Source organism: Muntiacus reevesi, chromosome X (assembly GCF_963930625.1).
Source record: "Muntiacus reevesi chromosome X, mMunRee1.1, whole genome shotgun sequence".
In the NCBI taxonomy this organism is placed as follows: Eukaryota; Metazoa; Chordata; class Mammalia; order Artiodactyla; family Cervidae; genus Muntiacus; species Muntiacus reevesi.
In genome coordinates this window covers 99,161,769-99,173,876 of record NC_089271.1, presented here as the reverse complement: position 1 = coordinate 99,173,876, position 12,108 = coordinate 99,161,769, and the positions used below count along the sequence as shown (strand labels likewise).

The following is a 12,108-nucleotide window of genomic DNA, read 5'->3' as shown; positions in this document are numbered from 1 at the left end:
CGCTGCCCTCCAGCTCTTTAGCAGCTGCTGCAGGTAGGAGGTTTCAGGCCTTTGCTGAGCGACCAGGGGGCTGGCTAATTTCTATCTTTCTCTTGCAATTTCTGAGTTTATGCTACAAGCTCTTTCTCCATCTACTGTGAGATGAGCTCACAGTAAATATTGGTAGAGTGTAAGAGTCAGCAAGAAAGAGAGGTACAGAGGTTTAGCTTATATAAAACACCAATATGCTAATAAGATTAGCCAGGCATTTTGTCCCACCTCAAATTGTATTTATGAATGGTTATTGACTGAGTTATCACACAACTGCCCCAGAGGCTGCTAATGTACCAGCCTTGGAGACGGGACTTGAATGATGTTCAATTAGATAAATGTGTGACTTCTGACAAGTCCCTTCCAGACCAGTTTGCTCACTGTACAAAGAGGAGCTTAGAATACTGCTATGGGCAGATTGTGCGCCCCCTTCAGCCCAAGTTTGTATGAACTCCTAACCCCTCAGAATGTGACCTTACTTGGAAATAGGGTCATTGTAATTTTTTAATTACAGTCATACCAGAGTAGGTTGTTTGCTGTTGTTTAGTCGATGTCATGTCCGACTCTTTATGACCCTATGGACTGTGGCCCGCCAGGCTCCTCTGGCCATGGGATTTCCCAGGCAAGAATACTGGAGTGCGTGGCCATTTCCTTCTTCAGTGAATCTTCCCAACCCAGGGATCAAACCTGAGTCTCCATTGGCAGGTGGATTCTTTACCACTGAGCTGCCAAGGAAATCCTGGCATTGGAGATATGCAAAGTCTAAAAGCAAATATCACTCCCCTCTGTGTTCATTCTAAGTTTTAAAAGATTTGGTTGGCTAAATATAGCACAGTTTATTTTAGTTTAGTAATAAGTTGTGCATTTTCTCAAGAGTTAACTAAGATTACCTCATCAATGTGATATAATTAGTGCCAAAAATCAAAGGAAGGTGATGTTTTAAAGTAACTGTTGATCTCTTATGGTGATTCATTAGGTTTTTAAAAATATTAAAAATTGTCAGGACCCCCTTTACTACATTTTGGATCCCTGGGGTTTCAAGGACCTCGTCCCAAGGTGATTAGCTAGAGCAAGGGTCCTCACACTTTTCCTGGAAAGGGGCAGATAGTAAATACATTAGGCTTTGTGGCCCAGTCTCTGTCACAAACAACTACACAATGCTGCCATTGTAACATGAAAACCGCCATAGGCAATACAAAAGAATGAGCATGGCTGAGTTCCAATAAAATTTTATTAATGGACACCGAAATCTGAATTTCATATAACCTTAACGTGTAGTGAAATACTATTCTTCTTTTGATTTTTTTAAACATCTGAAAGTGGAGAAACCATTCCTAACTCACACCTTGTAGAAAAACAGGTGGCAGACATACTGTAGGTATTTGGCAGACTGGCCACAGTTTGCCAACCCACGAGCTAGTCTCTCTAATACTACTGTAGCTCTGGCATTAGGCGGTTCTTATAACCCCAAGGGTCTAGATGAGGCCCAGAGAGGGATTACAATTTTAGTAATTAGAATGCAAACCCGGACTTCCTGCTTTCCAGTCCACGGCCCCTAAGGCGGCTCTAAGCTGTTGGTTTAGTCATGATTTCAGATGCGGTCTTTGTATCCATGCGGTGCAGAAAATAGATGTGTGGTCAGCGGCCTTTTCCAGGCGTTGACCATGTAAGGGCTGTCCTCTTATTAGCAGCCAGCAGCAACCTAATTTTGTCAAGCCTGACCCTAGGCTCATGCACCCTTTTCGTTTATACTTCTCTCTGGTTGTTCAGCCCTGGAGGCCCATCTGTCCCTTACTATTTGAGTCCCTGTTGTCTCATTGGCAGCTTTCTGAGCAGCTGCAAAATAATTTTTTAACTTTAAGTGGAAGTTAGGATCCCCAGCGTCTGGCCTGGAACAGTCACTCTCAGCAAGAGCTCTTTCAGCTCTGACATTGCCTAGCTTGACAGACTCGGGTGAGTGCTAAACTAACTCCTCCCAGCTTCCCAAGGCTGGACTTTCACTGCGGGCAATAATTAATGAGGCGTTTACTCAAGGGCTGGGGAATAATGTTCACTGCTTTTTTGTGTTGTTGTTGTCGTCGGAAACTGCTTGGTTGCCTAGCACCCCAGTCGTCCGCCTGGTCGTCCTTCCTCGCAGATCATCTGTTCCAGCCGCCTCGCAAGCGCAGATCGGCAGCAGGGGCCGGAACGGAGACGAGAGCTGCTCGCGCGCGCTCAGGGGGCGGCCGCAGCACCGCCCTCCCCGGAGGACAATGCTGCGAGGCAAGTCCCGGCTCAACGTGGAGTGGCTGGGCTACTCGCCCGGCCTGCTCCTGGAGCGCAGGCCGCTCCTGGCAGGGCGTTCGCCCCGCAGCCCTGGCCGGTAAGTCACATGCAGGTTCCCAACCGCGCCTGCGCCGGCCGCCGCGGCCGCCACCGCCATCGGGCGTCACCTGGGCGCCGCGCCTGCGCGCTGCAGCCCAGAGCCCGGCACTCGCCGGCACTTCCGGCGTGGCCCGCTCGGACCGGTTGCCCGCCTAGCAGACCGAGCGAGACTGCTGAGCCCGGCTGGCGTCTGAGCGTCTGAGCTGCGGGCGTGGCGACGCCATGGAGCGCCTTGATAAAGCGGCGCTGAACGCGCTGCAGCCGTCCGACTTCAGGTAGTCCGGAGCGAGCCGGAGTCAGGCGGGGGCCTAAAGCACCAGGCGGACTGGCCCGGGCCGGAAGCGGGGCGAGAGGGAAAGCCCGGGCCGACCGGTGGGTGGGCATGAGATCCGGACTCTCGGGGCTGGGACTGCGGGCTAGAAGAGGGCGGGAAAGCAGGTTGGGGCTTGCATCGTCTGCACGCCGGGCCCCTGCCCTTCCCTCGGGAGCGAGGGACCCGGGGTCGTGGTGGCTAGGTGGGCGGGTTCTTCAGCTCTTGTTTCTGGCCTAGCACTTCTTTCTCTCTTGTCTGTATTGCGATCTTGCTGTCTGCGGCCTTTCTCCCCACTTCAGGGTGAGCTCCCTGAGGACAGGAACCGGGCCTTCTCTATCTCCGGGTCCCCTGCAGGGCCCACATCGTCAGGGCTTAATAAATGTTTGCTGCATGAGTGAACGAATGGAAGGGACAAAGGGCCGCCCCGGGTTTGAGTCTACTTCACTCAGGGCGTCAGTAGGATGGGGGCTGCTGGCTGAGTAGAAGGAACCTGAGGAAAAAGCAGGTGGTCCTGGTGGACTAGCCTGGCCCAAGATACCTCTAGAGGTCAGAGGGTGGGGAGGGGTTTAGCTCCCATTCAGTGTGTGTGCACCAGGCCCAGCTTAGGCGCTTTGTTACATGCCTGTGTGTTAGTCACTCAGTCGTGTCTGACCCTTTGCGACCCATGGACTGTGGCCCTCCAGGCTCCTCTGTCCATGGGATTTTCCAGGCAAGAAGTACTGGAGTGGGTTGCCATTTCCTTCTCTAGGAGATCTTCCCGACCCAAGGATCGAACCCACGTCTCCTGTGTCTCCGGCCTTGCAGGCAGATTCTTTGCCCTCTTTGTTACATCCATTATCAGAATTTGAAAAGTGCTTAGTTTGCTGCTCATTTATAAAAACTGTGAAGTTGACTCAGATGCGTGGCTTGCGCAAGATCACAGGGTTACCTCGCACAATTAGTGTTGAAAGCTAGCAGTTGTCCAAACCCAGGATCTTTGGAGCCCCCATGATCTTTTTTCACTCTCACAATGGCGATGTAGGTGGGGTTTTTTTTAATTACTGTTTATTAGTGAGGCCTCCAACAAGTATTTTTATTAAGTATACTTAAAATACAGTATATGCCTCCTAGACTGCTTGTAGTGTTTCTGCATGGAATTTGCGGTGAAATCTACTTGCAGTATAGGCCTCGCAATAAAGGGGAACATGGTAAGCTTCATCTGCTTCGTGTTTGCTTCAAAAGTTTATCTGAAGTGGGTAAACTCTAGATGGTTCTCAGAGTGGGGGCACAATCCTCAATTATTTGTGTGAGGCTACTTCTAACTCTAAATGTTCGAATTCTTCCTTGCTCAATCAGATACACATAGAAGAAATCAGCTGAAAGACCTCAGTTGCTTTAGAATACCTCACCGGGTTATAACCCAGGCTGGCTTGTGCCAGCAGAACTACCAGCTGTAGTGGGCTGTGGCTGGAAGCCAAGGAGAAAATGTCATATAAACACTGGAGAAAGTTTTAAAACTAGTTTTCAAAAGTTTGTATGCTTAACTTTGTCCTTAGTCCTGTATTTGAGAGACTGAAAGTCAAATTTTGGGGGCTTAAGATAGACAGGTAAGAAGGAATTGAAGACAAGCAGCAAGTTGTTGAGATATGCTCTATGTAGAGTGTGTGGAGTTAGAAATTAACATGCAGAAAAGGTTGTGTTTGGGTGATGGGATGGTAAGTGATTTTGTGTGCTTTAAAACATTCTTATGATATTATATTCTCTTTTCAGTAATAAACTTTTCTCAAAGCCAGGCCAGATAATTGATCTTCGAGGGATCATCTAAAGAACAGACAAACTGGTTAACCTTCCCTTTCTCTAGATTCTCAAGCTTTGTTTCTGTATCAGATTAGATGATCTGTACTTTGCACACCCAAAACACAAACACTGTGAAGGCCACATTTTTTGCTGGGGTCCACAAAAGAAATGGCCAAATACTGACTTCTTGTATGTATGTATGTATGTATGTATTTTTAAATTTTTTTGCACAGTTTTTTAAGGTTACACTCCATTTATAGTTATTGCAAAATATTGGCTATATTCCCTATATTGTACAATACATCCTTGTGGTCTGTCTCCACAATATTTCATACCTCACACTCCCTTTCCCCTATATTGCCCCTCCTAACCCTCCCCTCTGGTAATCACTGTTTGTTCTCTTTATCTGTGAATCTGCTTCTTTTTGTTACATTCCCTGGTTTGTTGTGTTTTTTAGATTCCACATATAAATGATATCATACAGTATTTGCCTTTTTCTGCCTGGCTTATTTCACCTAGTATAATGCCCTTTAAGTCTGTCCATGTTGCTGGAAATGGCAGCATTTATTCTTTTTTTATGACTGAGTAGTAGTCCATTGTATGTATTATGCATGTGTGTGTGTGTATTGCATCTCTTTTGTTCATCTGTTAATGGACACTTGGGTTGCTTCTGCATCTTGGCAATTGTAAATAATCCTGCTGTGAACATTGGAGTGCATGTATCTTTTCAAATTAGTGTTTTTTGTTTTCTGTGGACATGATTTTTTTTGTATTTTTATAGAACTGCAGACACTCATTCTTGATGAAGATAAATTTTCTAAAAATTTTCTATTAGGAAACAGTGTACGGAAGCTTAGGTATATTAGATGAGAATTGTATAGCTCAGTGATCACTAAAGTGAGATGTATTAAAAGATGTTTCATTGACGTATGGAAAGAAAACAGATTTCTACATAAATATTTTTAACCTTAACATTTTTAGTGTCTGTTTTTCCTTGTTTTTATATTTTAAAGATTCCATGACTAATATGTGTATAGATAATTTATTTAAAAATCATTATGCCTTTATGGGGATATGTGCTCAAAACTTTAATGATGGATCACACAGTCAAAAAAGTTTGTAGACCATTGGTGTAAACTTAAGATGGTTTCTTTCTTTCCGGGCTGCCAGAAGCTTACCCCGGAAGTGGTATGCACACAATTATAAGAATTCCTTTGCCTGGATTTTCTGGAGGTACAAAGGAATGTGCAGGACTGTCTGGGACACAAGCGGTCATGTTAAGTGCTATAATAACAGGCATGAAGTAAGTGTGGTTGGGTCCCAGAGCTGTGAATCATACCAGCTGGCATAATCAGGAAGTCTGCCTAGAGGAGAGGCAGCTTATTATTTTGAAAGGACCTTGATGGCTGGGCTGTATTCTTCATAGAGATGTAGATCAAAACTGAAACCTCTTGCTGAGGATTACCAGGAAGAATTAAGTTCAAGTGTTGACTATGAACATAAATTTAGACATGTGTTAAGGTTATAGAGGGAGCAACACTTGCCGCCCCAAAATGTCTCTTTGATGTGCAGATTGTTTCAAACTGACAACAGTCAAGGTCCCAGAGACTCAGGAAGAAACTTTGACCTTCCCCTTAATTGCCTGAAAAAATTTAGACAGAGGGCCTGTTCCTGGAAGAGAGCTGTCACCAGAGGTATTTGCAAAGAATATGGGCTAGGTGTGGTGGGGTCAGGGGGACAGGGCACAGAAACCGGAGACTACTCTGGGTCCCATAGACTCTGCATGGCCTAGGAAACACTTGTTGACCGAACATCTGCTTTTCCATCTCTATGTGTATTGTCTTCTTCCTGTTTGAAGTCCCAAACCCCTACCTACAACGTCTTCTTTTGTCTTTACCTGAAGACAATATTTAAGGCGAGGGTTTTGGCCATTTGGCAAGTTACTCAGTTCTCCTGGGTCTCTTCCATGTATACATGTTATTAAACTTTGTTTTCTTCCGTTAATCTGTCTCATGTCCGTTTAATTCTTAGACCAGCCACAAAGAACCTAGACAGTAGAGGAAAATTTCTTTATCCCTGACAAGGTAGTGTGAGAGTGGTTAGATTTAAGGGAAAAGGGACCTTTCATCTACAGGATAAAAGCCCATAGGATAAAAGCTTAGTGCTTTTAAACGCAACCATTGCGGTGACATGGATGAGGGGTGTGTGTGTGTGTGTGTCCAGGGTTGCTGGAAGCTTACTACAGCTTCCCTGTCAGTAGTATTATCATTTGTGATGATGCATGGGACCAATGCTGACATAGATCTACTTATTGAAAAGCGGGTAAAACAGCATTAAGGAATATTTGAAAGTGGGCAAGTTATGTTATTATTGTGTATTAATCTTCCTTTTTCATGCGCACACCTTTTGAATGTAATTGGAAGACTATATATCTATACTATTGGCAGAGTTTTTCTGGAAAGGAACAGATAGTAAATATTTTAGGCTTGAGGGCCATGTGGTCTGGCACCACTACTAAGCTCTGTCTCTGAATCTCCCTGGAGTCTTAGGTGACGCATAAACAAGCGAGTGTGGCTGTATGCCAGTTATATTATTTACAGAAGTAGGCAAGGGGCCTTTCAGGGCTTATTTGGCAGACCGCTGATATACATAAAAACAGTGTAATCTGCCTTGTTGATTTCTCACATAGATATTTGCTGAATACTTGTCAAAATTAGTTTTAATGGTTCCATATTGATAAGCATAATTTGTGAAATCATTTCCCCTTTATTGGCCGTTTTTATGTTACCCATTGTTACTGTTTTAAGTCGCCATTTATCTGACTCATTTTTCTTTAATTGTATGATTTTAGAAGCTTAATTGCATTCTTCAGAATCATTTTATTGTATTCTGGAACACAACTTTCCCATTGGAATATTTCCATTGATTTTTAAAGCCTATGAGTGATAGAATGCATGGAAGATAAAGTGTTGATACCAAACTTTTAATGCATCCTTGCTGTGTGAAGACCATCTAAGTTGTACCCTCGCTACTTAATTACAAAGAAATTTGAGCAAAGTTTCCTTCAGCTGCATCCAGATTGCTCTGGGCTCCTTTTTCTTTGGAGATTTGCATACCTTGTCTGTACTGTATTCAGCTAGCCACTGATAGGATGCTTTGTGAAGGAACCTCATTAGTTGTTTTCTGTGTACCTTCTGCCTTGCTACCTCCATTGTGAATTCAGTAAATCGTGTATATTTGCATAGCACTTGGAAGATTCCAAACCACTTTTTGCACTTTACATTTCCTTTCACAATGGGTCTGCCACTGGGTCTCTAGGCTATTTGAATTTTGAGTCCCTGGCACTGCTCTTCTTCTGGCCACTGTTTTCAAGGCAAGGGCAAGGTTCCCAGCAACTTTTCTGTGGGTATTTATAGCATTTACGAACACAAGAATGGTTCAAAATGGCTTTGCAGGCTCTGATTTTCTCTTTGTTTACTTTTTTCCAGAAATGAAAGTTCATTAGCGTCCACTCTGAAGACACTCCTGTTCTTCACAGCTTTAATGATCACTGTACCTATTGGGTTATATTTCACAACTAAATCTTACGTTTTTGAAGGTAATCCTAGACATAAAACAAGACATTTTCACCCTTAACTATATATGAGACTCTATGCTCTCATGATCTCTTTATATCTGTAAACTGGATATTAATTTGACTTGCTTCTGTTTTGCTTTTCAAAAATCCCATTGCTCATAATGAATCTTCATGAAATGAATTTTTCATCACTCAGTTATTTGTTTGACATCATATTGGTTTATGGTTTTCTGTGCGATAGCTTGCAGATCCTTTCTTTTAATAGCCCCTGGAGAGCGAGAGTTGACATGGGAGGAGGACTTTGGGGGAATGTTCTCTTGCTGGCAGACATTGGAAGGAAGAGAAAATAAAGCCCTCTTTATTATGTCAGAGTTCTTAGATGAAGTGATTTATTGTGGTTTTTATTCAAAATAATGTTCTTCATGTGTAGAAGGTATTCACATTTTTATATGAATATTTATCACCACACAAGGTATTCCTTCTTAATTGTCTGACTAGTTAAATAAATATATAGCTAATAAAAATAATGTTTTGATTTTTATATTTTTATATATTTTGGAATAAAATGGAAACTTTTTTCTCTTGATAGGCGCCTTTGGGATGTCCAATAGGGACAGCTATTTTTATGCTGCTATTGTTGCAGTGGTCGCCGTCCACGTGGTGCTGGCCCTCTTTGTTTATGTGGCCTGGAATGAAGGCTCACGGCAGTGGCGTGAAGGCAAACAGGATTGAAGTGAACATTGCCTTTTGATAGTGTTAAATTGAAAATGGCACATCGATCTGGGATATTGATGATTTCAATAAAGTTGAAAGAACTTGTTAAAGTCAATCTTGAGGAGTTCACATTTGACCAGTGTAAATTTTGATCCTTCTAAAACAATGCCTTGTATTATCAGTTTTAATTGTCTGAGTCTCTCATTTGCAAATGAGAATTTGGAAAAGCTAAACTGGTTACAAATAAGTATCTGAAATTAATATGCATTATTCTGGGAAGAATTTTATTATCTTATAACAAAAAAATGTTTTATAGCATTTTGTCTTTTAGTTGGCTTTGAGTTTTACTCTATGGTTGTATTCAGATGTACATAGTGGAGCAAATCTAAATTTTATTTTTCGCTGGAACACTTTCCCTGACTGTCATGAAAATACCAAGTCATTAGATTTTGGGTTGTAAATGCCTGTTGAAAATTTCTTAAATTGTGGACACTGGAATTAATCTGAGTGTCACTGAGAAATTTAAAGTAGTAGTAATCCCTAGTCAATGGAAATCTTTCTTTACATTATTTCATGGGGAAACTAGGCTGAATCACAGGCATTCATGTAAAAGGATTGGGTTTATTAAAGAATGCAGATAGCAAAGCAAAGAGCTAGCTGCCTGGGCACCTGGCTTGCTCCCTAAAGGCCTCTTACAGGCCAGCCTCCTGCTTTCAGAGGAGCTCTTTAATGGTCTGCTTTGCTCTCACTCAACAATGAGCTTACACTTTAATTACGAGGTTGTATGAACTCGGTTTTTCCTACTTTTAAATAATGTATATGAAAGAATTTACTTTTAAATATGTTCATTTTTGCATACTTACAGAGTGTAAACAATCATGAAAATCTATTATTTTTATCACCCAGGAAGTATTGGAATTTTTAATCAGTGCTGTTATGTTCCAGATATGTATAGATAATCCTTGAGGTCCTTTCTGATAGAAAAAGACCCTATTTTTTAGTATCCTTGGTCTGTATTCTTTCCAGCCACTTGGTACTATTTGTGTGTAATCTAAAAACACACAGGGAAAAATGCATATTAAAACAGGAAGAAAATGTTAATTCCCTGTAGTGTGGCCACCTGGAGATAACCACTGTTTTGGTTTACATTCGTGTGCATTTCTGAATGCTAGTTTAATACACAGTCAAAGTTTGGTTTAAGTTCAGAATCTGCCAATTTTATCTGGTGTCTATTTGCATTTTTTCAGATGAGTGATTATTGGATGTTTTCTTAAACAGCACATTCTACCTTTACTGTTTTAACTAGATATTTCATTGTGTGTATTTCTGTCATTAATAATTCCTCATACAATGGCCCTTGCTGTGAGTGTTTGCCATCACAGATTTTGTTAGTTCCCCTCTACTTTTGGATGTCGTGGAATTGGACTAAAGGAGCAGAGACGCAGTTAGGCATAAAAGCCAAGAAGCCTTTTGTGTTTATTTAATTGCCGAGAAAAAACAAAATGATCGTTGTAGGATTATTTTTTATTCCCGCTTATAGTTAAATGTTATTTGCAGTTTAAATGTCTTAAGCAGTTATTCTGAATGGAATCTGTTTTCTTAAAAAGACTGCAGTTTTAGTATACAGTTGTACAAATTTAATATAAAATTGTCAAATACTCCAGTTTGAATCTAATGTACTATAAGGTAGATTTCTAGATGGTCCCTTCTTTAGATGTCTTGTTGTACTTAGAATTTGCCCACTTAATTTCTTTTTCTATAATGCCAAGGTTTTTCTTGTACTTTTGGAATCTTATGCTATTTTTAAAATATTGATGTCCAGTGTTGGATTATTTTGTTTGATTTCAGACATTTGCTGAGTAGATAATATGGATGTTTTTCTGCAAGTATTTAAACTAGGGATTCATGCAAAAGCAGCATAATTTTCTCTTGGAAAAAGTACCAAGCATTTGAAAGTTAGACTTGGATAGTAAGGTTGATATATGGAATTATTATAATAAAAACTTGTTTTCAAACCAGTTAATATTTTCTTAAGGTTTTAACTGTTAACTCACTAGTTTGCTGCTGTTGAAATAATAAGGTATATGACAAATAGATTTATTTTTCAAGATGTCTCAGTGATTTCCTCTTGTACAATGTACATACTTCAGGATGTATAGAAAGAAAAGCTACAATTGAGCCCTTATATAAATACTATAAGGTAGGACTGTGTTCAATGTTGTTTGAAAATGGATTGTAAGAATAACCTCAGTTAGGGGTCTTAACTTGAAGTGTCAGTACAGGCTACTGATTGAACTGATTGAACACATGACCTTCACCTCACCTCACTTCCCATTTTGACCCCCAGAATATAATCTCTTTTCTCATCGTGCTAAAAAAAAGTCTGCTGTAGAATGCATATGATGTCATTAGCTCTTCAAGTGAATCCAATTTTACATGTGAATTCACTTTTGAGTTGTTACTGAAGAAATTTAAACCCTCTGTTAACAATAACCAACTGCATTTCATGGGAATCTAACAGAAATATATTGTAAGGTTATTTTCATCATAAAGAGCTCATCAACTTTGCCCCCAAAGCAACTAGTTGACTTGTTTGGTGTTTATTTTCCATTTTCATATAAATAAATTTTATATATACAGCTAGTGTACCCAAGGACACCAGTAAAAGTACCCAAGGGAAGATGAAAGGTACATGAGAATTTATATCCTGTTTTAAATATATCTAGTGTATATTTCTTGTCTCCAGACAAGTTCATGTTTGTTCTTTTACTTATGCTTAAGTGAAGTTGTAGACTGTTAGACCCATTTTATAAGTAAAATTGTCACTCGTTAGGTCAGCAGCAGATATCTCCCTGTCAGGCACTTTTGTGCTCCATCAGAAGAGTACAACTTTATTAACTCAGACTCTGCTCTTAAATTTAAGATTGTTTTTGCAAGAGCTGGACTGAAGCAGTGTATTCATAACTTGACAAGATTTCTTTTTCCTTTTTGCAGGGGAAAAAGGGTCACCTGAGAAAATAAATTATTTTCAGGAACTTTGGGATTCTAATGATACACATTACATGTAACAGATGAACAGATTAATCCTTTATATATTCATTAAAATAGTCTGGAATTCCTCAGCCTACCATCACTCCTGGCCACACTTTCCTTGCCTGTTTGCTACGTGTATTTGAAAGTAATATCTGCATTCCTTTGAAGATGTTCTATAGGTCATATTTGTCAGTTACACAGACTAGTCTTCCTTTTTCTCAAGTTCAGTGAAATGTCACTGAACAGTAATAATAGCAATAGCTAACATCTGCACAGCACCTTACAGTTTGCAAAGAACGTT

General features: G+C 40.9%; 1 protein-coding gene across 2 annotated transcripts; it reads left to right on the top strand.

Annotated features, from left to right (window-relative positions):
• The first annotated feature begins 1,702 nt into the window (after positions 1-1,702).
• Positions 1,703-11,268, top strand: VMA21 (vacuolar ATPase assembly factor VMA21). Of its 2 annotated transcripts, XM_065915461.1 has the most exons (4): positions 1,703-1,983; positions 2,132-2,392; positions 7,972-8,081; positions 8,650-11,268. In XM_065915461.1, the coding sequence occupies exons 2-4, from the start codon at positions 2,283-2,285 to the stop codon at positions 8,790-8,792; spliced, it is 363 nt and encodes a 120-aa protein (XP_065771533.1). In that variant the 5' UTR covers positions 1,703-1,983; positions 2,132-2,282; the 3' UTR covers positions 8,793-11,268. The 2 variants fall into 2 exon arrangements, with proteins under 2 accessions (XP_065771533.1, XP_065771534.1); XM_065915462.1 differs by lacking the exons at positions 1,703-1,983; positions 2,132-2,392 and adding an exon at positions 2,485-2,669.
• The last annotated feature ends 840 nt before the right edge of the window (positions 11,269-12,108 follow it).